The sequence below is a fragment of the Apaloderma vittatum genome, unplaced genomic scaffold, assembly GCF_000703405.1.
Source record: "Apaloderma vittatum isolate BGI_N311 unplaced genomic scaffold, ASM70340v1 scaffold37988, whole genome shotgun sequence".
NCBI classification, from domain to species: Eukaryota; Metazoa; Chordata; class Aves; order Trogoniformes; family Trogonidae; genus Apaloderma; species Apaloderma vittatum.
In genome coordinates, this window is record NW_009730986.1 from 81034 (window position 1) to 102771 (window position 21738).

The following is a 21738-nucleotide window of genomic DNA, read 5'->3' on the forward strand; positions in this document are numbered from 1 at the left end:
AAGAGGTCAGTGCTCTTTACATCAGATTTACACTAACTTTTTGCTGATCTCCACAGCCATGGTGATCCTAACCGTGCTTCCAGGCACTGTACCACTCAAGGTTTTAAATTGTAGATGATAAAAGGTCATTACCAATGCAATAGTTGCTAGAATTTATGTCTATTTATTCCAGTAGGCATTTCGGATTTGAAAAACTACATTTAAGACAGAGGGCCCTACAGCATGGTTCCTGTTCCTGTAATGCCACATGTCTCCTGCAATTCTGCCCTCCTAATGCAAAGCAAGATCACTTTCTGTACTGCAAAGGTAGATTTTCAGCGTCACTGCTGTGCACTCTTATTTATGAATTGCTGCAGCAGCCCCTGGAATTCAATGGACAGTCCCTTCTGGCCTGAATAGGATCAGGCTTTATTCTTCTCCCCATTTTTCCCCAACCTTCTGACTCAAATGCTTTCAATGGCTGTTTTTTAAAATTAAAATAAATTTTCCAGCGCCAATATGTTTTCATAGTATTTGAATTGTACTTTTATCTAGCATAGTGCATCAAAATCTTTATCAAGAGGCACTCTAAAATAATAGCTTTAATTGTTGTCATTTAAAATACCTGCACTGGGAGCAGACAATGCCTGAGCTTTAAAATATAGCACAGAGGTTGCTCTTTTTGGCCAAAACAAATCACTTGGCTTGTTTCTTTCCTTATTATTGTTATATCTAGATCAGTACTTTTAGCAATGTAGTGCCTGCTTGTGCCATATCTAGCTGCATGCAGAGGCCCATAATTACAGCCACGAGTATACCGCAGGACAGAGCTTATTATTTCAAAATGCATATAATCTTCCCAAAGAATGTTCTTCTCACACTGTTCCAGCTACCTTTTTGTGAAAGTATATTTTAAAACACATGTGTGCACTATAGAGATATGCAAAATATTGTCTGCACTATATCTGGCATATTTTTGTTCTAGGAAAAGAAAAAAGACAGTGTCAGTTTAAATCTCTGCTTCTTCAAATTTCACTGCTCTTAAACACCATGCAGTATCTCTTCCGGAGACCTGAACCTATTTTTTTTTTTCTCCTTTGCAGCAAGTGTATCATTAATAAGAGCAAGTTAGAAGTGCTTTGCATTTCATCTTTTTGAGAATTCATCCACTGGTGCATATATAACTGACAGTTAAAATTAGACATATATTAAAATCAGTTACTGAAGAAGTCCTCTGTCTTCCACTGTACCCAAAGCTTGTAATGGTCTGAAACCAGCTAGAATATACAGTAATTGTCATTCAGTGAGAGTCTATCCTAGAAAGTCATGCTTCAGTGGAGAAGACTGAGTTTCCATTTGAAATCAACAAATTAATCCAAGACAGGTATCTGAAAGGGCAAGTTTAATAGGAAGCAGCTACTGGGCTCTCAACCATGATAAAATGTTATTGCTGTTTCCCTGTAAATTGGCTGGGAACATATGATACTCTCTGCATAAGAGCTCCATTGCTGTTCAAGAGATATACTGCTCAAGCTATCAAAATGATGACAGTCTGCCAGTCCCCATAACAACTTGCCATTGGACGTGGCAAGAGCTTGTGCATGCGCGTGTGAATTTGCAATTACCAAAATGTTCTTCTCCCTTATAAGCAGAAAAGAAGTCCATGTGTTAACTGTACTTATAACAGAGCAAAACCAATTGCTTCCCTCAAATCAATGCGTCTTCAATAACATTCCTAATGAACTGAACAGCAGAAACTCAGGAACAAACACATATACACGCACACACAAAAACGTTAAAGTAGGATCCCTTTGAGACACTGCTCAAAACTCAAGTTTTGCTGAGCTTTGATAAAATCATGTACTGAAATTTTCATACACTAATCCAAGAGTTCAGTCTGGAACAGACAGAAAAATTTAAATGGCTTCTCACAAAAAAGATGTCCTGGTTTCATTTTAAAGTGTAACAACTGCAGTAGCTGAACTGCTGAGTTTCCCATCTCCAGGTGCTTCGTATACATTCCACATGAAGTTGCAAATATTCAAGCAGAACCTTAGGACGCTTCCACGACAACTAAAAGACTTTGTCACTGGTGTTTTAAACAAGGTAAGTTGCTTTCAGGTGTCATTACTAATCTTCACAAGACTTGGCTCTTGCCATGTGCCAAAGACAGCAGAGCCACACTGCTCTTGGTTGAATTCTTTATTCAAGGCACATTTTCTAAAACTGGCAATAGGGATGTGCCAATCATCCCTCAGCCTGCAGCATAAGCTCCTCTCCACACCGCTGACTCCCATTTCTGCTCATGTCTTGCACCTACAGCCCAGGGCTGCTGACAGAAACCAGACCTGGAGTCTGAAACTACATTTACACTCAGAATCAGAAGGCAAAGCTCTTTTACCATCTTTCCCCTTTATCCAAAAAAGCAAGCAGGCACAAATCTGTATACAGTAAAATTGCTGTATTAGCGGCTTTTGGCATAAATCTGGGTGCTGCTGCAGTCCCTGCCTACAAAGATGATTTTCTCTGCTGTTCATAGAATGGATCATGGAATGGCATAGGCTGTTGGAAGTACAAGTGATTTTTCAATGAAGTTATGGCCACAGAGCCCTTCTTGCTCTCCTGGCCCTTTATATCCCAACTATATTAAGTAATCTTGCTCTGTCTTCTGCCACCACATAAGCCCTCCCCCAGGTCTGTGCAGGCAGTTTCTGACGGGACAGCAAACTGCCCAGCAGGCAGCAGCTTCCATCAGGCCTGAACACAAATCAGCTATCAGCAATATTTCATTTCTGAGCTTTATTTTGCTAGCTTTAGACATTGTTTCAATGGAATTTGAGACTCAATGAAAGAAAGTTAATGACACTGAGACGCTCAGCAAAAAAAAAAAAAAAAAAAAAAAAAGAAAGAGAGCGTCTGGATGTGGACAGTATTACTTAATGTTTTTATTTCTTTTTTGTGAAGTTTGCATCTACTCTGTGTGTTGGTTTGACACAGTAAGTCACTACAGGAATTTTCCAAAATGCACATATAAAAACCGTATATCAAAATTTCCTCCATATTTTTCTACAGATGAGTTGCACTATCATGCTAGAAAAAAAGAAAATACAAATGACCAAATCCAATACAAACACCAAATCCATTTCCAGAATGCCTGTCACACCCTCTAACTTATAGTAGTAACATTCATAAAGCATCAGGAAATTAATGGAAAAACCCCCAAAACATAATAGAACAATCATTTCAGTGGTCAGAACCGAGGATGGATTTTTTTTTTTTTAATTAGTTATGGAACCTAAACCAAATCACTTCCAGTGAAAACTAAGATCTTCATTAATAAAACAAGGTGGTTAGTAAGTAAAGATGATGCTAATGTGAAGGAGAAAAGCAAGTGGACTATAAACGCAGAAATTACATAATGATTTTACCTATTTTTCTGTGAGTTTACTCTGGTATTTTTTTTATTAACATTAGTTTTCCTTCCTCCTCACCATAGTCTATTTGCTGTGTTGAAATTGGAAAAAAATTTAAAATTTCAAAATAAATAAAACAGTAGCAGATGTAATATAAAAATCTGAAAGGGATAAAACAGTAACTCTTTTTCAGAAAATGAAAATTTAGGCTGCATATTTTGTGAAAACATTAGAGAAGAAGTGGTTTATTAACCAAATTAATATACTGTTCTGAAGACAAGCTCAGAGAATATATTGGTTTCTGGGAGGTGCTATAATATGATTTTCTAGTTACATCTAGTTCAGTCAGCAATATTTTGAATAATTAATTATCCAAAGTCCCTAAAACTCAATATTTAAATGATGTAGCAGATAGACGCAATGAATGACATTAATATATTTTATATTCTATCTAAAATGTAGGAACATGTCTAAGCTACACAATTCCTATTATGATTTTTTTAGACTTCCAAGGTCCTTTACCATTATTAGGTCAGAGTCAGACTTTCTTCACCAGACACGCATCAATCTAACAAATCAAGTTCAGCTTCCTACTCTCTCCAGGTTAGGCAGCTACACTATTCCTTTGAATTTTAGACTTGAAAAAAATTTCTAATAAATGTATTAAAATAGCAACACATCTCATAACTAGAATTACAGCTTTTAACTTGTACATTAGAAACTTGTACACTCCAGAAGTAGAAAGCTCTTATTCTAGTTATAAGCAGAATTCACCTTCTCCAGGATTTAAATCACAGCACATTAAAATCAATGCAAGGGTTCCAACTTACTTCATAAAGCTTTAAATTATTGCCTCTGTCTTAACCCTCATGCAGTTTCAGACTAAATGAGATTCTGCTCTTTGTATAATTCAGGTTACAATCAGCAGGTTTCTTCCACAATAAGTACAGTTCCTTCTTGTCTACTGAGATTGTAAAGTAGGAAGGTTTGTATATTGTCATCTTCACACTGGATTTTTGCTTACAAATGATGAATACAAATTCAGACAAAATTTAAACTGGAAAAGGACGAAACAAAAAATGAAAAATCTAAACACCTTCAAGCTACAGTGACTGCAGACATCAATTCATTCTGCACAGGGCTTACATGCCCAGAGTATGTGTCTTCCAAACCGCCTGATTTTATTTTATCTTCAATTTTAACTCTAATCATTCCTACAAATGTAAATAAAAATATAATGAAAAATCAGTTGCACATGCTTTATTAAGTAATCCATGACTTAAATCAGAACCTGATGAAAACTTTACACTACACTGGATTATACTAGTTGTAAACAATGCTACTGTTTTTATTATGGCTTGATGCAGACATGCTTCAGTATCTTACAGACTCTCAATTTTAAAATGTAAATGGTACAGGATATTGATAAACCAATTAGCACTGATGCAAAGCAAATTCCTCTTTTATCTCAATTACAACATGACAACTTAATAGGTCAAGATAGTCTAACATCTGAGACAAGGGCAATTCAATAAAACAACTGCATCTTGATATGGTAATTAAGAGGAAATGTGAATCCATTACATTGCCTCGTGTATGTGTGCATATGTAGGCGTTATTTTTTATTTATTTAAGCATTTGATGCCCTCTTGCTGTTTTTATAGTGTATCAAATCCACATGAACACATGGTCTAAAGCTCAGGTGATAAGTATCTACAATATCTGTCGTTTAGCCAGCCAATTTTAAGGATGCAACTGTGCAGATAAATAATTCATGAAGAGCCCTTAAAAGATACACAATTGCTAGATAATCTCTTAAAAAAATAGGACTTCTCTGTCTATAAATTTGCAAATGATTTAGATCTGGATAAAATAATTTATGAAAGATTCAAATACTGCGATACCAAACTGTTACTTGCTATTGGAAAACAAAAGAAAAACTCGAAGACTACAGCAAAATAAATAGGTTACAACTGGAAAGGGAAAATAATTTCATTTTAATATGCTGCCACTTACAAGTCAGATGTATCATCTGCTAGAAAAGAAATGGTACTCTTAGCATTGACAGGAGCGTAGTGGAGCATGCTGCAGCTTTTTGACAAAGTAGGAGTTTTGGCAATTAGGCCAAACTGCAGAGGTAAAGTCGAACAGAAAGGTAGATGTTCTTTTTTATGCTTCGATTTTCATTTGATACACACACTGTACTCTAAGTTTTACTTTACAATATATTTTGGAATAACTCAGCAAAGTAAAGAAAACCAACAAGAGTCATATGGGAGCGTAATACCCTAAATGCACTGTACATTAGCATAGAATACAAACAGAAAGTTACCTCTATATTACCTCTGCATATTCATAACCTAAGACAAACATTATTATACACTGCTCTGCAGCAGAATAAATAAATTCTTAACTTCAGATGCAGAATGCAACAACCTACACAGCCAATATAAAAGAATATTCCCGTTCTAAAGAATCCTACTTTAGTCAATTAATCCTTTTAGCACACTAATGGCTTTATAAGACACTTTCCAGCAAGGCTTACCTATGTCATCTAATCATCACTGTCTCAGCGAAAGTCAGTCGTAAAATGCAAGAACTGTTAACACAGAAAAAATGCTTTAATCCAATACAAAAATCAAACAAACCTGATTCCAAGATTCATAGCCTCTGCAGTTCCAATCATACTGATGGCCAAGAGCATATTGTTGCAGATCTTTGCAGCCTGAAAATAAGGTAAATCACTTATTAGTTTACGCATTTTCACAGACCTTCTTTAACTAGGTCCAGCACAGTAAGATCAAATATATTCTGACAGCTCTCTTCTAAAGGTAGCATCAGTACACGTAGCTCTACAATAGTGTAAAGTCTATGAAAGCTGCCCTATGGTTCCTTCAGAGATTAGGAAATACTTTTTTTCTTATTACAGTAGGCCAGTTGGCCCTTATGTGGCAGGTAGGAGCTCTTTGTCCTTCACAACATTCAGTAAATCCAAATTGAAAGGACACATTTTGTTTATTCTAAGAAGTATAAACTCAACAAGCCAATGTAGAGAAACACCAGGTCAGATGTTTTGGTGCGAAGCTACACACCATGCTCAAGAAGAGTATCATGAGGTTATTTTATAAAATCGTGGTCTAAGACAAGGAAATAACGACAAAGATATATTTTCATGTATTTATTTCTATAATAAGAGAGCAGGCATCGTTAAAGAAAAACAAAATAGCAAAACTAAAAGACTGAGATAACTAGCAACCCCACAGGAAGCATTACCTGTCCCGTTCCAACCTCTCCACAGTAGACCACGTTAGAACCCATGCATGTCAGCAACTCTTTGGCAGCATTAAATTCTTGTTCCACTCCCCCAACCATGAAAGTAAGGTTTCCAGCTCGAGCAGCTCCAACACCTGAATCAAGACAACATTTGATTTAGTATAACTATTTAAAATAAAACTTCAGAAATTTATCTTACCAGTGAGGGCCTGAAGATGTAAAATTTATGTGCTTAAGACTTTACTTACAATGAACCTCTCAAAGTCTATGTAAAATTAGGCCTATAGCCCCAGTACTTACAGGACCAGAGTTCTTAATTCTCAAACATTCATGAAGTTCAAACCAACTTATCTTTCAGCCATACTAGTAGATAAACAATTCACAAGACTTACAGAAAATTGCCAATGTCACCTTTTATAGCTTCATAAGGAGAAACAATCAACCCTTCCTGCAACTCTGCACCTCACAAAATTAACTGCATCTGAACTACTGAATAAAACTTCTGTTTTGTATAACTACTCTTTGCATATGACTACTGACAAACTATTGCTCAAAGCTAAATGCTTTTATCAGCTTTTCCAAACCTAACCTAATTTTTACCAGTGCTTCCTGATTTTCAAGTAATTGAATATCTGAAGGACACAGGCATATAAAACCAAGCTTTCTGAATCTCTGCAGTTTACGATGTTTCTAATCTGAAGCAAAATTCTACTTAATCTGAGAAACTTTGAGTTAGTTTCCTACACATAAAAAATAAAGCCACAACTAAGCCACCATGGCAACCAAGTTTGTACACAAAAAGTTCTGATAAAGTAGGCAACCACTGCAGGCTAATCAGAGCTTCTGGCAACTTACAGCCTTAAGCCCATACAAGTGCTATACCACAACTAAAAAATCCAGCAGTAAGTGTTGGACTTTCTTTCTGACATCAAGGACAGTTACACTGCAGCTCCTCACACTGAAGATTTTGAAAAGTTTTTGCTTGCTTTTTCATAAAAAAATTCAATTGATGCACTGTCTCTGTGTGACTATGTCTACAAATGCCCCTTTCTGTATCTGTCAAGCATTTGTTTCCCCAACATGCATCATCTTTTGAAGTAACTGAAAAATTTCAGATAAATTTGACCATTCAAGGTCTCAAAAATAGTAAATGCCTACCAATTTTGTGAAAACAGGCAACAGAGTAGAGGAAAGAGGCTCCCACTGATGAAGTAGCTGCAACCCATATCAGAACCTAGAATCCCAGGATTGCTGGGGTTGGAAAAGACCTCTCAAGATCATGTAGTTCAACCCCTCTGCCTGAGCAGGGTCAGCTGGAACAGGCTGCCCAGTCAGCTGTTCACTATCTCCATGGATGGAGACTCCACCAGCTCTCTAGAAAACCTCTTCCACTGTTTGACTACCCTCACAGTAAAAAAGTGTTTCCTTGTGTTTCATATGGAATTTCAAGTGCTTTGACTTTTGCCCACTGCCTCCTGTCCTGTCACTGAGCACTACTGAGAAGAGTCTAGCCCCCTTTTTTCACCCTCTCCCATCAGGTTTTTACATGCATTGCAAAGATCCCCCCTCAGTCTTCTCTTTATGCTAAACAGTCTCAGCTCTCTCAGTCTCTCCTCATATGAAAGATGCTCCAGTCCATCATCCTCATGGCCCTTAGCTGGACTCACTCCAGTAAATCTGTATCTTACTTGGACTGGTGAGCCCAGAACTGTAGAGAAGAAACCAACCAAACCCATAGACTGAAAAAAAAAAAGAAAAAAAAATATATATATGCACACAGTCAAGGTACAGAAGTATCTACAGTGGTAAGGGTCTTCCTGCTCAGGTTGAGAGACACTCTATCTGGAGCCGATCTTTCATTTCACTTGAGCAAGTCCTCCCTGAGCTACTCACGGGAATGGGGCTATGAGCAAAGTCTGGGTACAGAGCTAACACAAACAGGTCACTATCACCACGCTGGCTACCAGCTTACTCTGTATGTGACCGCAAAGATTGCTACATTAATAAACACCATGATTTTCATTCCATTCCTCCAGCTATTTTTATTCAAACCACATAATGGCCTTTACCACTAATCCTGTGATCTGACCTGCAGCAAATTAAGTAGACAATTTAAGTCAAAGCTTACAAACAAAATCCAGTACTATCCATCATAGGTCAATAGCCTTGTATCTAGATTACAGACTGCTAAATAGCTTCAGAGAGTCATTTATTAGAGTAAAATTAATGCTGACAATAGTTTTCAGCTGGTTAATCTTCTGACAGCTGCACTCTCTCACTTGTTCAAACACTTATATTTCAAGTAGAAAAAATAAATTAGTTAAGTAGAAAAAAAAGGCAATTTGTTTTATAATGCAGAATGCTTGGAAAATTCTCTTTCTAAAAACTAAAATCTGTTTACTTCATGGTAAATTTTATCATCTAGGGTCCTTGCCAACTATCAGCTATTTTATCAGAATTAAACAAGCAATGCAGCAAATCTATAACACCAGCAATTTAAAAAAAATATTTGGCAGAGAGTCTAGGAGTACAAGAACTGTAACTTCAGCTAAAAATAGAAATAAAAAAAAATTAGACAAGAATGCACTGCTTTATTTCACAATCACAGATTCCACACCAACAATACAAGCCAGTAAAGTATTATCAGCTTCTAACACTACAGAGAGCAATGGAGAAATCAAAGCAGTTAATGTCATTTTAAAAAGCTAATGATTATTTTTCATATTATGATTTTTTTTTAAGATCTCTTACCACCTAAGAGAGTGCTTTATGTACCACTGCTGATTAAGGTCAAAAGTCCTACAGAATCTACTCGCTCTTTCTAAAATACAAAATTCCTCTTCCTCAGGGAATGGTTTTCTGAGAAATTGTATTTGTGATTAGTATGTGTAAGATTTCCTCCACCACAAAGCAAGACTGCTGGAGCCCATGGCTGTGGTCCTACGCTCGGCTTCTCTAGGAAGCCTGTGTGCAGAATCCTTCCAGGAGGTCACATCAGCAGATCCCACAGAGTAGCTCAACAACAAGTCAGTAGGTCCCGACATCACCAGAGTTTTCCCTGGAGATATAAACCGACAGGAACAGGTTTGCAGATAAATAAGAGATCTAGCGAGAGAGTAGGCATGCAGAAAAAAAAGGAATCTGGGAAAAAGCATGATGAGAAGTTTTAAGAATAACACTGCAGTATGGCATAACCACTTGGAGATGGGTTTCCCACTCACGCACTAGAAGGTTTTCGACTACGATCTGAAAAATTATTTATTTTTTTAATCAGAAGAGGTACATAAAGAAGTCCCCTTGAAAGCATTCTGCTGCATCTGGCTGAGTTACTTGTGGGGCAAGGATTAGTTCAATCCACGTGCTTCTCACTGATTACCAATGGATCGCTCAGTGAACCCGATGCAGAACAGTTCCTGAGTTCAAAATTTTAGGCCAAAATGTGAATGCAGGTCTAGGAGCCCTCATATGACAATAGCAACTGGTCACAGCTATCCTGGGGCAGTCTGAAGATGACCTCAAGTTTTAGCCTCCAGGCCAGGCAGTAGCCAGCCTGCCCTTCCATATTCACTTCTCCATGCTTATTACAACAGTATTTAACATGTTGGAAGAGGTCTTGTAATTTGTCACTAATGTTTCCAGTTCCAGAAAAAAGAAAAAAAAAAGTCTTACCTCTAGAGCTACACCTCATTAAAGCAGTTTGATTTCAATCAGTTTGCTTATTATCAAGAATACAATTTGCTAGAAAAAAAATGTAAATATGTTACATGACAGTATCTGCTTTTTTTTTGCAGTTTTATTACATTTCCATAAGAAAAGCAGAGTGCAGATGAGTTAAAAAGTAATGATATTATAAAGCTACGTATTACAGCGCCATCACAGTGGTGATGTTGAAAACAGTTACGGTGCTGGAAACACAGAGCACCCAAGCACTTCCCTGTGCCAAAATGTTTAAACCACTGTTGCATTGCACTTGCAGATAAAAAATAAATTAATAAATGGTTGCTGAGAAATTTAAGAATAAAAACTGAAACAATATGAATAAAGCTATTTCAGAGACTCCAAAAGGACAAGATATAGGTGAGGGTTATATCGTCAAGGAGCTTAGGTAAAAAACCATCTATTTTGTGATTTTTCTATTCAATGTGCAGTCTATTGAGCAATTTTAACTGATTTTGTGATCTAAACTGGATAAAAAAAATAAACAAGAAAAAGTGCTAGAGTTTTAATCCCCTCTCCTGTTTTACGAGGTTGCATCCTAAAGCCTAAGAGCAGAGGCTTTGCCTGTTAGACTTCGGGAAATGCAAGAAACACTATTCCTTTATTCCCACATTTCTGCAAAATTGAAGCTTAAGCAACTGTAGTTGCCTCAAACAAGCAGTTTCTTGTTGTGTTTACTCACTCTCAGATAGGTTGAACTTGAGAGTCTGCATCTGTGTGTCTTGTGTGTGCACGTGCATTCTTAAGGACTAAGCAGTTCTTTTTAAGTACCTACCAGCTGCTATGAAATAGAGTCTTCTGTGACTCACAAAAAGTTAAACCAAGATACACAAATAAAGGTTAACTGCAAAAGGTACTATTGTTTTGCTAACTATATAAATCCAAAACCAATGAAAAGGCATGTATAGGCAAAATCAGCTACAAATCCCCACTAGAAACAAACGCAGAATATTTAAAATCACACTATAAATTCAAAATAACCACGAGAAGACTTAGTTATTTTATAAAATATAAATAGAGTATCAATATTTTCTACTTGCTTCATAGACAACGTCTGCCATCCTCAATCTATTTCCAGGAAACACGTAAATGGAACAGTCTCAGGAAAAAACCCCAACAACCCGTAATACACCAGCACTCAAAGGGCTTGTGTTTCTCCCTATTATGAAAATCAGCATCAAAGCTAGACCTATGAAGCTATTCTGCTGCTGTATAACTAAAACACAGTAAATCACTTAATTTGCTCAAAAGAACTTAAATGTTTTAACCAGTCTGCCATCAGCGGAGATAAAGAAGAGGGCCGATGGGACCGGGCTGCAATGTGAGCCGTCTTTAAAATGCAATTGTTCTAATCATTTTCTACAGATGCAGCCTCACAAGGGGCTGCTGTCACAGGGACCATTTACGACTTGTTATGGTGTCTCTATTGTTTACCAGCGACATTCACTAAAAAGGCGACAGCTGGGACAGAAAGCTGCTCCTCAACGAACAATATAATCCCGTGAAAGTAATCAACAAATTTAAGGGTGTTAATTAACTTTACACTTTATCATGTTCAATTAGTTGTCCTTTCTCGAAAAGATTGCCGTGCACAATCGGTTTAGAGCGTGCCATGTTTGATTTGTAAGTGATCACTGTTTCTGTTTCAAAGTCCATGTCAGATGTTCTCCTGGGTTTTGGTGACACAGATGAATGGCTCCGCACATGTTAGGGGGTGATCTGGTTTAACATAAACCAGCATAACATAACCCCTTGTTAACGTAGCGCTGGCCTTTCCAGAGCAAGAGCAGAAACGCCCGCGCGCACACACATACATGCACAAAACCCCTGCGGCGGCACCACAGACAACCACGGCCGAAGTTTCCTTTTTGCTGAAACGCAAAGACACAAATAAATGGGCAATTTTTCATCATTATATCTCAAAGCAAGACTTGTCTTTTAGGGGCACGCTTGGGATCATTTCTTCCCAGCAAGATTCCAAGTTCTGCCGCATTATGCACTGGGCACCAACCCCTTCGTACGTTTTACATAACGCACGCTGCCTTTTCAAATGGCAGCTCGGCAAACGCGCCAAGTTCTTGTGTATATCTAATTCTGTGGCGACTGCATTTATAAGGGCAGGGATGCGAGAAGAAAGTTGAATTAATCTGTTATTAAAATTTGCCATTTTTCCTTTAACGCCACCGTTCCTGCTTGCTAATGGGACAAGGCAAAGCTCATGATGAAGCGACAACGTACTTGCGAGTGCACCTTAATGAAAGTCATTGCTATTTCTCTCCTCTGATAAATAGAGCTTTGAAATCACGGTACCTCATAAACTAGTTTGAGCACAAATGGAAATGGAGGTTCAAGTCAGTGCTTTGAAGATTTATACAATCAGCACTCAGACAAAAGCACGCTTAAGGAAGTAGAAGCATCTCTTTTACAGCATAATCCAATTGTGCAATTTGTTAGATTATGGCTGTACAAAGAAAAAAGCCTAGTGGATTTTTATTCTGCAGCAACAGGCAAATTAAATACACATTATTATCATCATTATTTAAGCAGTTATGCTGTACATGAAATCATACTGCAAAAAAACCCACAACATCCACTAAACAAAACAGAATAAAAATGCAAAGAAAGCCCAATGGAAAAGTTGTTAACTCTGAAAGCTAATAATGGACTAGGTTAAATATTTAAGAAGAAATTATAGACTATATCAGAAAGAGCTGAAACCACAAAACAAAGCAGTAGAAAACATTAGTTCTCTGCTAGGAAGAAGATCTGCAGGGAGAAGGAAGCGGTCGATAGATCCTTAAATTGGACGCAATAGCTGTTCTTCTATCCCAAGTTGGCAGCTGCTACATTTGCAGACCCGGTTCATTATTTACCCATAATGACCATCAAGCTCCAGTCAAAGTCAGATCACAACAACTGTCAGCAGCTCTTTTAATTAGCCTTGTTTGAATTCAGATAAATATCACAATGGCCCAGCTTCTGCTGAAAAAGCAACAGAAGACTGCAAGGAATCAGCTGCTCTGACTTCCTAAAATAAACAGTATTGTGAGAAAGTCCAGAGAACAAAAGTTTTTTTTTTTTTAATTAAGGAAGGGATGGTGATGTGCATACTACTATTTTTCCTTCACATGATATTCGTATCACAACCTACAACTCCTGTTTATGAGTGAATTTGTGCATCTCAAATGCCAACTCAAAGAATTACTCCGCAATCTAAAAGGTAAACTTGAAGAGATGTTTTACAGGTACTAATTAAATCTCCAACCTCGGCAAAATTGTACATTTTGAGAAAACGAATCAGAATTAAGGAACGCACATATTAACAGGATTATCCTCTCTCCTAATTTATCTCCTTCTGTTTGTTTATCCTCAGGGAACATAATCTTCTGTTGCATCAAGCCACTCTCATTCTCCCTGTGTCAGCAGCAGAATAATAATTCCCTCCTCCTCCTCCACCCCCTCCACAAGCACAGGCAAGAATGAAGACGAGTGGATCAGACTGTGTGCATCAGCATTAATGCTCCACACAGCTATTTTCCTAGCAGAGGCAGAGACTGAAAGAAAGATGCATGAGAGGTGAGCAATATGCTACCTGTTCTGGGCATCCCAGCGTGAGAGGGAGTAATTAAGCACATTTTGCCTCCTAGAATAATATGAAGGTAGAAGATGCAGCTAGAGATTGCTTTAATTGCCCTTCTTCAGCACTTGCCTTGCTGTCACGGCTGGGTCTCTCTTTTGCGAGGTGCCATCCGGAGACAAAAGACGGCACCAAACTCTCCAGTCCCACACACCAATCTGAGAAGTGTTGCTGTACATGCCAGGATCCTTGGGGGCCTCAAGGAGAACACGTTGAGGGATTTGCATGAATCATGAAGACACATGTATATAAACAATAGGTACATACATGTGTTATAGTAGCAGAGCGTATCCCTTTTGAGCATAGAAATTATTATGTAAACACCATCAGGAATCGAAGGAAGAAAGTACTGTAGCAGGAAGGACAAAGAAGTGATTAAACCAAACCAGCAAAATGGTAATGAGAAGCTTTATGTTTTTAAAGGAAGCCCTGAGTGGAATTGCATAGGGATTAGCACTTGAACTTGGCCATGGACGCCAGAATAAAAATCTTCAATCTCATTTAGATGTACTATAGAAGGATGCCAAAACACAGAAAAGAATATGCCCTCTCAATAAATCATGAAAAAAATCAGTAGAAGCTCTTGTAAAGGCAGTTTAATATGAGGGGAATGCAGCACAAAAATTTTACGAGACAGTATTAAGTAGTAACTGATGCCTCCGAAACGATTAGCCAAAGAAAATAAGTTGCAAAAGGCAACTACACATAGAAGATACTTTAATTTTTTCAACAGAAGTACAAGCTGATAGGCCTGATGAGATCGTTTCGTCTGCAGCATTTTTTAAAAAAAATATTACATTTAGTTCTTGTCACTGTAATATCAAAGAGAAATGTCTAAGCACCTGAAAAGTTACCAAGTAAAAAGGTTACCAACACTGCAATAAGGAAATAAAGTATGACTGATTAAATTATTTGCTTACTTTTTATACCCAAAATACAGTATCAAAGATGATCCAGGGGCTGGAGCACCTCTGCTACGAGGACAGGCTGTGGGAGCTGGGATTGTTCAGTCTTGAAAAGAGAAGATTCCGGGGGGACCTAATAGCTGCCTTCCAGTACCTGAAGGGAACCTACAGGAAGGCTGGGGAGGGACTTTTTACAAGAGTGTCCAGCAATAGGACAAGGGGAAATGGGTTTAAGTTGAAGGACAATAGATTTAGATTAGATCTTAGGAAGTAATTCTTCAGTACAAGGGTGGCAAGATTTTGGAATAAATTGCCCAGAGATGTTGTGGCTGCCCCCTCCCTGGAGGTGTTCAAGGCCAAGTTGGATGGAGCCTTGAGTAGCCTGATCTAGTTGAGAGGCGTCCCTGCCCATGACAGGGAGGTTGGACTCCATGATCTCTAAGGTCCCTTCCAGCCTAGGCCATTCTATGAAAAACATTTCAAAATAGTAGTTCATGCCAGTCACTTTTTCTGTTCTCTCCCTTTAATCCACAATAAAAGCTCCAGACCACAGAAAAAGTCCTTGGGTGTTCTTGCTGGAGTACCAGATTTAACTACTCCTTTACCCACCCTTAATATTTAGACATAATGTCTAAATATCATTTGGGGCTGCAGACCTATACAGACATACTCAAAAACAACAACTGCAAGTATCTACAGCTATGGAGAGCAAAACTAACTGCAGAGCTTAGCACAGTGGAAAACGAATATTTCATTTTTTTTATTAGAACATTAGAAAGAAGACTGGATAGCCAGTGAGGAATGGGAGGCAGCATATTCCATATATCCAAGGTACCAAAGTTTCAAAGCAGATCAGGACCGTCCAAATGTAGAGCACACAGCACTAAGCTATCTGGTTAACCACGGCTAGGTTCTGAATAAGCACAGCATCAAATACAAGAGAAACAAAGACAATAACCCATCATCTTCTTGCCCAGCACTACTGTTTGGATTTCTAGTTTTTCAGGGGAAGTCCAAAAATGAAACAGGGCCATACACACAGCTTCTCAACTATGTGGGCCAGTGTTAACCCTCCACACAACTGAAATCCAGCACACAGGCTCTAGCACATTCCCGTCTTGCCCCGATGAGGCTTTGAGTCCTAGAAATAAAACTTCATCTCAATCACATAGTGCAAAAACAAGAATAATTTTTGTCTGGCATTACAAAGGTGACAGAGTTGCACATTTAACACTCACTGAGGCCATCACAGTCCCGCTTTCCTCGGACTCCATGCGGAAGGTAAGCAACCAGAAAACAGACTGTTACTGGACTACAGGAGAAAAAGCTCCCAGGGATGAATATTTATAATGTGCCCTTAGAAAAAGAGAACGTAAAATCCTGGAAGAGGTATTCTCTCTGCTCTAACTAGAATCCACAGACAATACCAAAATGAACAACAACATCAAAACCCCAAAAGCTTAATGTTTGCGTGGGATAGCAAAACCTACAAATAGAGCCAACAGTCCACACAACAGTCCATCACAGCTTTTCACCTCATCTGTTTTGACTGAGCAACACACACGACAAGTCACGACCAAAAAAACCAGATGTGCGGCCAACCTTACTGAGCTCTGTAAATTACAAAAAGCAGTTAGTCATACGCCACCATGTTTGCAGATTTTTCTAGTTGAACTTGAATGTCTCTATCTGGAAAGTATGAAACACTTGTGCATTCTACCTTAACACCACAGCAAAATGCAGCTATGTTTATGCTACATTGTGGAACAGAGATATAACAGTAGAAACCCTTTTATCATAACAGAAATACAAGAATCTTTGAAGGAAAAATAAACCAGGAATTTTTAGTATTATTGCTTACATATTTCTCCAGCATTAGTCAACTGTAACAAGATATTAATCCCATTTTACAAAACACCAAAATACTTCAAACACTTCAGTCCTTTATGATTTTGTTTACCATGTTACCTTCATACAGGCCCCCTAAGGCAACAAAACACTGCAGCATGATTTTTTGTTTTGCTGAATAATGAAGGCATTAAGCACACTGTTTAAAAAGAAACAAAATAATCACACTGAGGTGTGCGTTGAAATTGCATTGCTCAATAGATATGGGTTCAAGTGTTCTTAATAAAAGGTTTGCTTCTAAAAAAGCTGCACAAGCCTAAAATCATGCATGTAAATTTCTACTGATGCATTCATTGGTCCTTTCTTGTTACGTAAAAAAATAAAAGCACTATAAAAACATTGTAAATCAAAAAGCATTAAAATTGGGTGAAACAGCATAGCGTACCTATTCCTAAGCATTTTTGATTTATCTAAAAGCTGAAGATGCAGCCATGCTATATGTCAAACCCAAGCAGTAGGAGCATTCACAACATTTGAAAAGTATCTAGTATGTAATAGCAGGAATCTAACAAAATTTAAAATGAAATAGAAATGGGTAGTCAGAAAAAAGTGTCAGACAGGTAATTTTAAAAGAAATCCACCTCCAGTACCTTCTGCTGGGGAGCTGCCCAGCTGCAAGTTTTAATTTCACCTGCTCTGGGTACACTCTGTGACAGGTCAACTGATACAGCTTTACCAATGAAAATCAGAAAGCGCTTAAAAAATAGGACTGAAACCTGCCTTGAATATTTTTTGAAGGAATCTTTGAACCTTGTCCCTTAAAGTGCCATCAGTGGTATGAAACTCAGAATTTTCTGATAATCTGACCTGCCATCAGAGCGTGTCGCTTCGGATGTGTCTGTCGTTTCTGCAAGCGCTTTGGCATTGAACCTTCCCTCCAGATACAGCAAACAGCCCACAGAGACCATCTTTCAGCTTCTCCATTAAAACATACGCTTATTTTTAAACTCTATACCCACCAAGTAACACAGCATTTTCCGCTGCCCAGTTTCAGCATATTCACAGTTAATTCTCGAGTCTTTTATGCGGCAGTGAAAAGGCAAAGCAGTGTAATAATGCACGATGACAACAACTGCTAGACAAGCAGCCTGAATTGGAGAGCTACATAGCTTCCATTTAAGGAATCCCTTCGTTATGCAGCCTTTCCCACTTCTATTTCCTGTTTAGGGATCCTCTGCACATAATTCTACTATTACTCCCCTGCAAAACAGACAGTACATCTCTTTGAGAGAACTAGATTCAGCGTTGCCCTTCAGCTTAAAATGCAATCTCAAGTGCACTTGGTGCCATTTATCTAATGAGCTCAAACGCTTGTAATTTAATTAAAACTCTTAAAAGTCATACTTCTTTACGTACAAACTAATTCTAAGTTTATCATGGAAGTATTTTTTAAAAGAGATACTATTTCTATTATTACATTTATTGTTTCAGGATGAGCAAATATACAATCATATGGTTTAAATTTACAAATCTTTACATGCTCCAAATGCTGCACTTCCATTAAACAAAACACATTTTCATATTTAACTGTACTCAACTTCAACCCATTATAAAATAATTTGTGTACCTCTTTTTTCCTCACTAACTGTAACTATTTCAACACTAGAACTTAAGCAATTTTGCACAAAACCAAATTAACATTTTTTTTCTTTAATGTAGAGGTATCCAAAGTCAGTACTTGCCCTGTTCTGGTCTTCCGCTAAAAATAAATTTAAAAAGAAAAGAAAAGAAAAGAAAAAGAGTGCATTTTGCGTATGAACAGAATCAAGAGGGTAACAAAGTTAATTATTTCTCATAATCAGTAATTATGATTAGATAAGAGAGTCTTTGGTAATGAACTGCTCTAATGATGGAAGACCTCCATCCTAAGAAATATAATAGTACATTAACATAACTGTGTATGCAAAGTACATAGAACTGCTGCCACAGTTAACTTGTCATTGAATGATTAAATAGGAATTCATAATTAGAAAAATCTACAGTGTAATTTATTGGCCTTCCTGACAGTTCTGGTTCATTAGAAGTTGATTACCAAACAGTGACCTCTAGCGGCCCATCCTTCTTTCACGTCACCTTGTTTCTCTTGGCAGTTTCAGCCGCTCTCTAACAAAAAAAACCCCAACCAACCAAACCGCAATTTGAGGAATTTAAAATGTTTCCTTTCATAATTCCTTTTTTTTTCTTCTCTTACAGTATATAGTGTGCTATTTGCTTCAGAAAAAACTTTTCTCTTTATGTAACCATTTATATAAATGTAGAAAAACGTACATATATGTGAAAAAACCCCCAACTTCTCAGTTTTAAAGTTAGTACTGAGGTTAGCATGGTTCTCATGCTAATTATTATTTACATACTGATTAAATGTAATGTCTTAAAAATAAATATATTAAAAAAGCATTTCTGCAGTGTCAGTTACAAAGACCTTGAGAAGCTCATACTTCACGTAAGCCTTCATATCTTAAAGTGAAATGCCTCTAAGCGTTGCCGTGGAACAACAGTCACTTGTGCATTAACACAAATTATATTGGCTCAGATGGAGGGGGCAGAGGACAGGGAGGGAGAAAACTCCCCAATTCTCTGCTCCAGATAAGAGAAAAAAGCGCAACATTTCATATTAATTGTTGAGCACGTGCCTTGCAATACTTCTAATTCAAATTTCACTTTTAAAGAATGCAACTTAAGTTTAAGCAAGACGTGCATTTAACTGCAAAATCTTATAAGCATACAGTGTAGATATTCCCCTCATTCAACACAATTAATTCACTGTTAAGCTATTTAAACAGTCTTCTACTTCAAAATTTTCCATTATGATAGATATACTTTTTCCTGAACTAGGACAGTGTTGTTTGTTGGATTTTTTTTAAAGTTTGAATGTAGCACATCTGAAACTAATATAGCAGCCCCTGAAACACAGTATTAAATAAAAATCCATACTCAATGACTACAAGCAATTTAGACTTCAGTTTGCATTTTTCATTTTGCATCTTGTTCTTTTTCCAACACCAACATTTTAGAAATTATGTGCATGTATTTTTCCTTGTTTTTTTTTTGCCTAACGTGGAACTGGCTACAAAAATTACGACGCTTGATGAGAGGGAAGCTAGAACATAAACCGCAGAGTCCTGTTTTATACGTAAACAGAGAGAACCATCCCAGTCTCCCAGACGGGGAGAAGTCCATCGTCCTTGCACGCTGGAAATAGCTTTAACGACTGCTGTAAACAGCGAAATGGATAGCTACAGGACAGAGATCCCCAGCCCGATTTCCGTGTGTGTGTGTGCAGACGCGGGCAGGCACACACAGAGGGTTCTAGCTGTTTGTGGCGATGATTTAATATAGTGACTGGATAATGAGCTGTGCTCCCCGCAGCAAGTGAATCACCATTTAATGCTATTATCAACAGTTCATGACCCACCGGCATGAAATGTCAGCCTGATTAATCTGAACACTACTGACCTCAGAGAGGAAAAGCTACCTTATTGTCAGAATTTAATAAATAATAAAAGCATACGCAGAATATAAATACCTGATCAAGCAAAGCCATTAAGAGAAAATCTACTTTATTTTGTTCTACTGTTACTTTTAAACTTGCTAAGGCACTTTTTTAAAAAAAAAATAAATACTTTGTCTAGTCAAGCAGAAAGCAATCCATTCCATTAGGACCTATTATTTTGATGTACAGTGAAACATTTCAAAATGGCTGTCCAAATACAAACCCCAGGTTGATACAAATAAGAAAAAAAAATCAGAATATTTTAGTGTAGGACTTGCTACTGTCAATTCATATCAGGAAATTATCAGGAATTGTTTTGTTTTTCTAAGGTCAACGATGCAATATAAATATCAATCAGTAAACAGGAAGCAGTTTGTATGAGTGATGCTGCACAGCTCATAGAAGAAAGCTACCCTTAGCTCAGTGAGACCAATAAACTTCAAGAAGATTGGAAACTCGTGCCTGTTGAATTTACAATACAAGGGCCAAACCCCCACATTTTATCACATTTACAGTAAAGATTTTTCCTTTTATAATTCAGTATCATGACACAGCCCCACTCAACACAAGTTTTATAAATGTATCTGTCTCTGTGGAGAATAAATCACGAAAAGAAGAAAAAAAAATCTTTTGCCAGTAACAATGAGGTTAGCACAATTTTGCTGCATCTTCTCCCTATCTCTTCTTAATTTAATCAGGCTAGGAGTCTTATAAAAAAACAAAGAACTTCTAAGCCAGCTTTTCAGGATTCTCTATTTCATGGTATATAAATAACCCAGACTGAAGCTGGCAGGTCTACATGGCATTTATCTGTCAAATTATATTAACTGACCCAAGCATAGTAATTACTACAGTGTACTGTTAAAACATAGTACTGCAAAATATGTGAAAACCTGCTGCAGCTACTTTTAAAATGAAAACTGCTGTATTTTCATCCTTCACATTGTATCATTTTCTCCTGGTACTGAAATGGTTAAGGGATTTTCAGAACAAGGGATGGGAAAAGAACTGAGTGAAATCCCCAAACCTGTCCACATATGAATGGAATGACCGTGGGTGAGACGACAACGATCACTCCAAGTACTGACTTATAACCAACCACTGGCAGCCAAGGAAAGAAGAACATGTCAAACTGACTTGACTGAAACTTGGACAAAACATGAACCCTGATGTCTGAACTCCCGGTTCAGAGCTCTGCTGGAAGTGTAAAGAAGGAATAAAGGAATTCTGGACACTTATGCAGGAAAGTAATTCATGCTGCCAGCACAGACATATGTTTAAGCTTTGCTTTTCCATTCAGAAACCAAACAGTTTTTGTATGCCAGCTGACTGAGCATTGGCTTGTTTCGCAAAGGCTGCCCTAAGTAGCTGCACATACCGCTAGCTGCCTTCTGTCCCAATGGGTAACAGTAT

General features: G+C 37.6%; 1 protein-coding gene across 1 annotated transcript in view; it reads right to left on the bottom strand.

The window, feature by feature from the left end:
• The window catches only part of HIBADH (3-hydroxyisobutyrate dehydrogenase), a 72213-nt gene that overhangs the window by 5563 nt on the left and 44912 nt on the right, over positions 1 to 21738 (bottom strand). The window contains exons 4-5 of the mRNA XM_009874985.1: positions 6666 to 6799; positions 6041 to 6117 (exon numbers count right to left, since the gene is read on the bottom strand). Of these exons, the coding sequence (XP_009873287.1) occupies positions 6041 to 6117; positions 6666 to 6799 (211 nt within the window). The remainder of the gene's footprint in view (positions 1 to 6040; positions 6118 to 6665; positions 6800 to 21738) is intronic.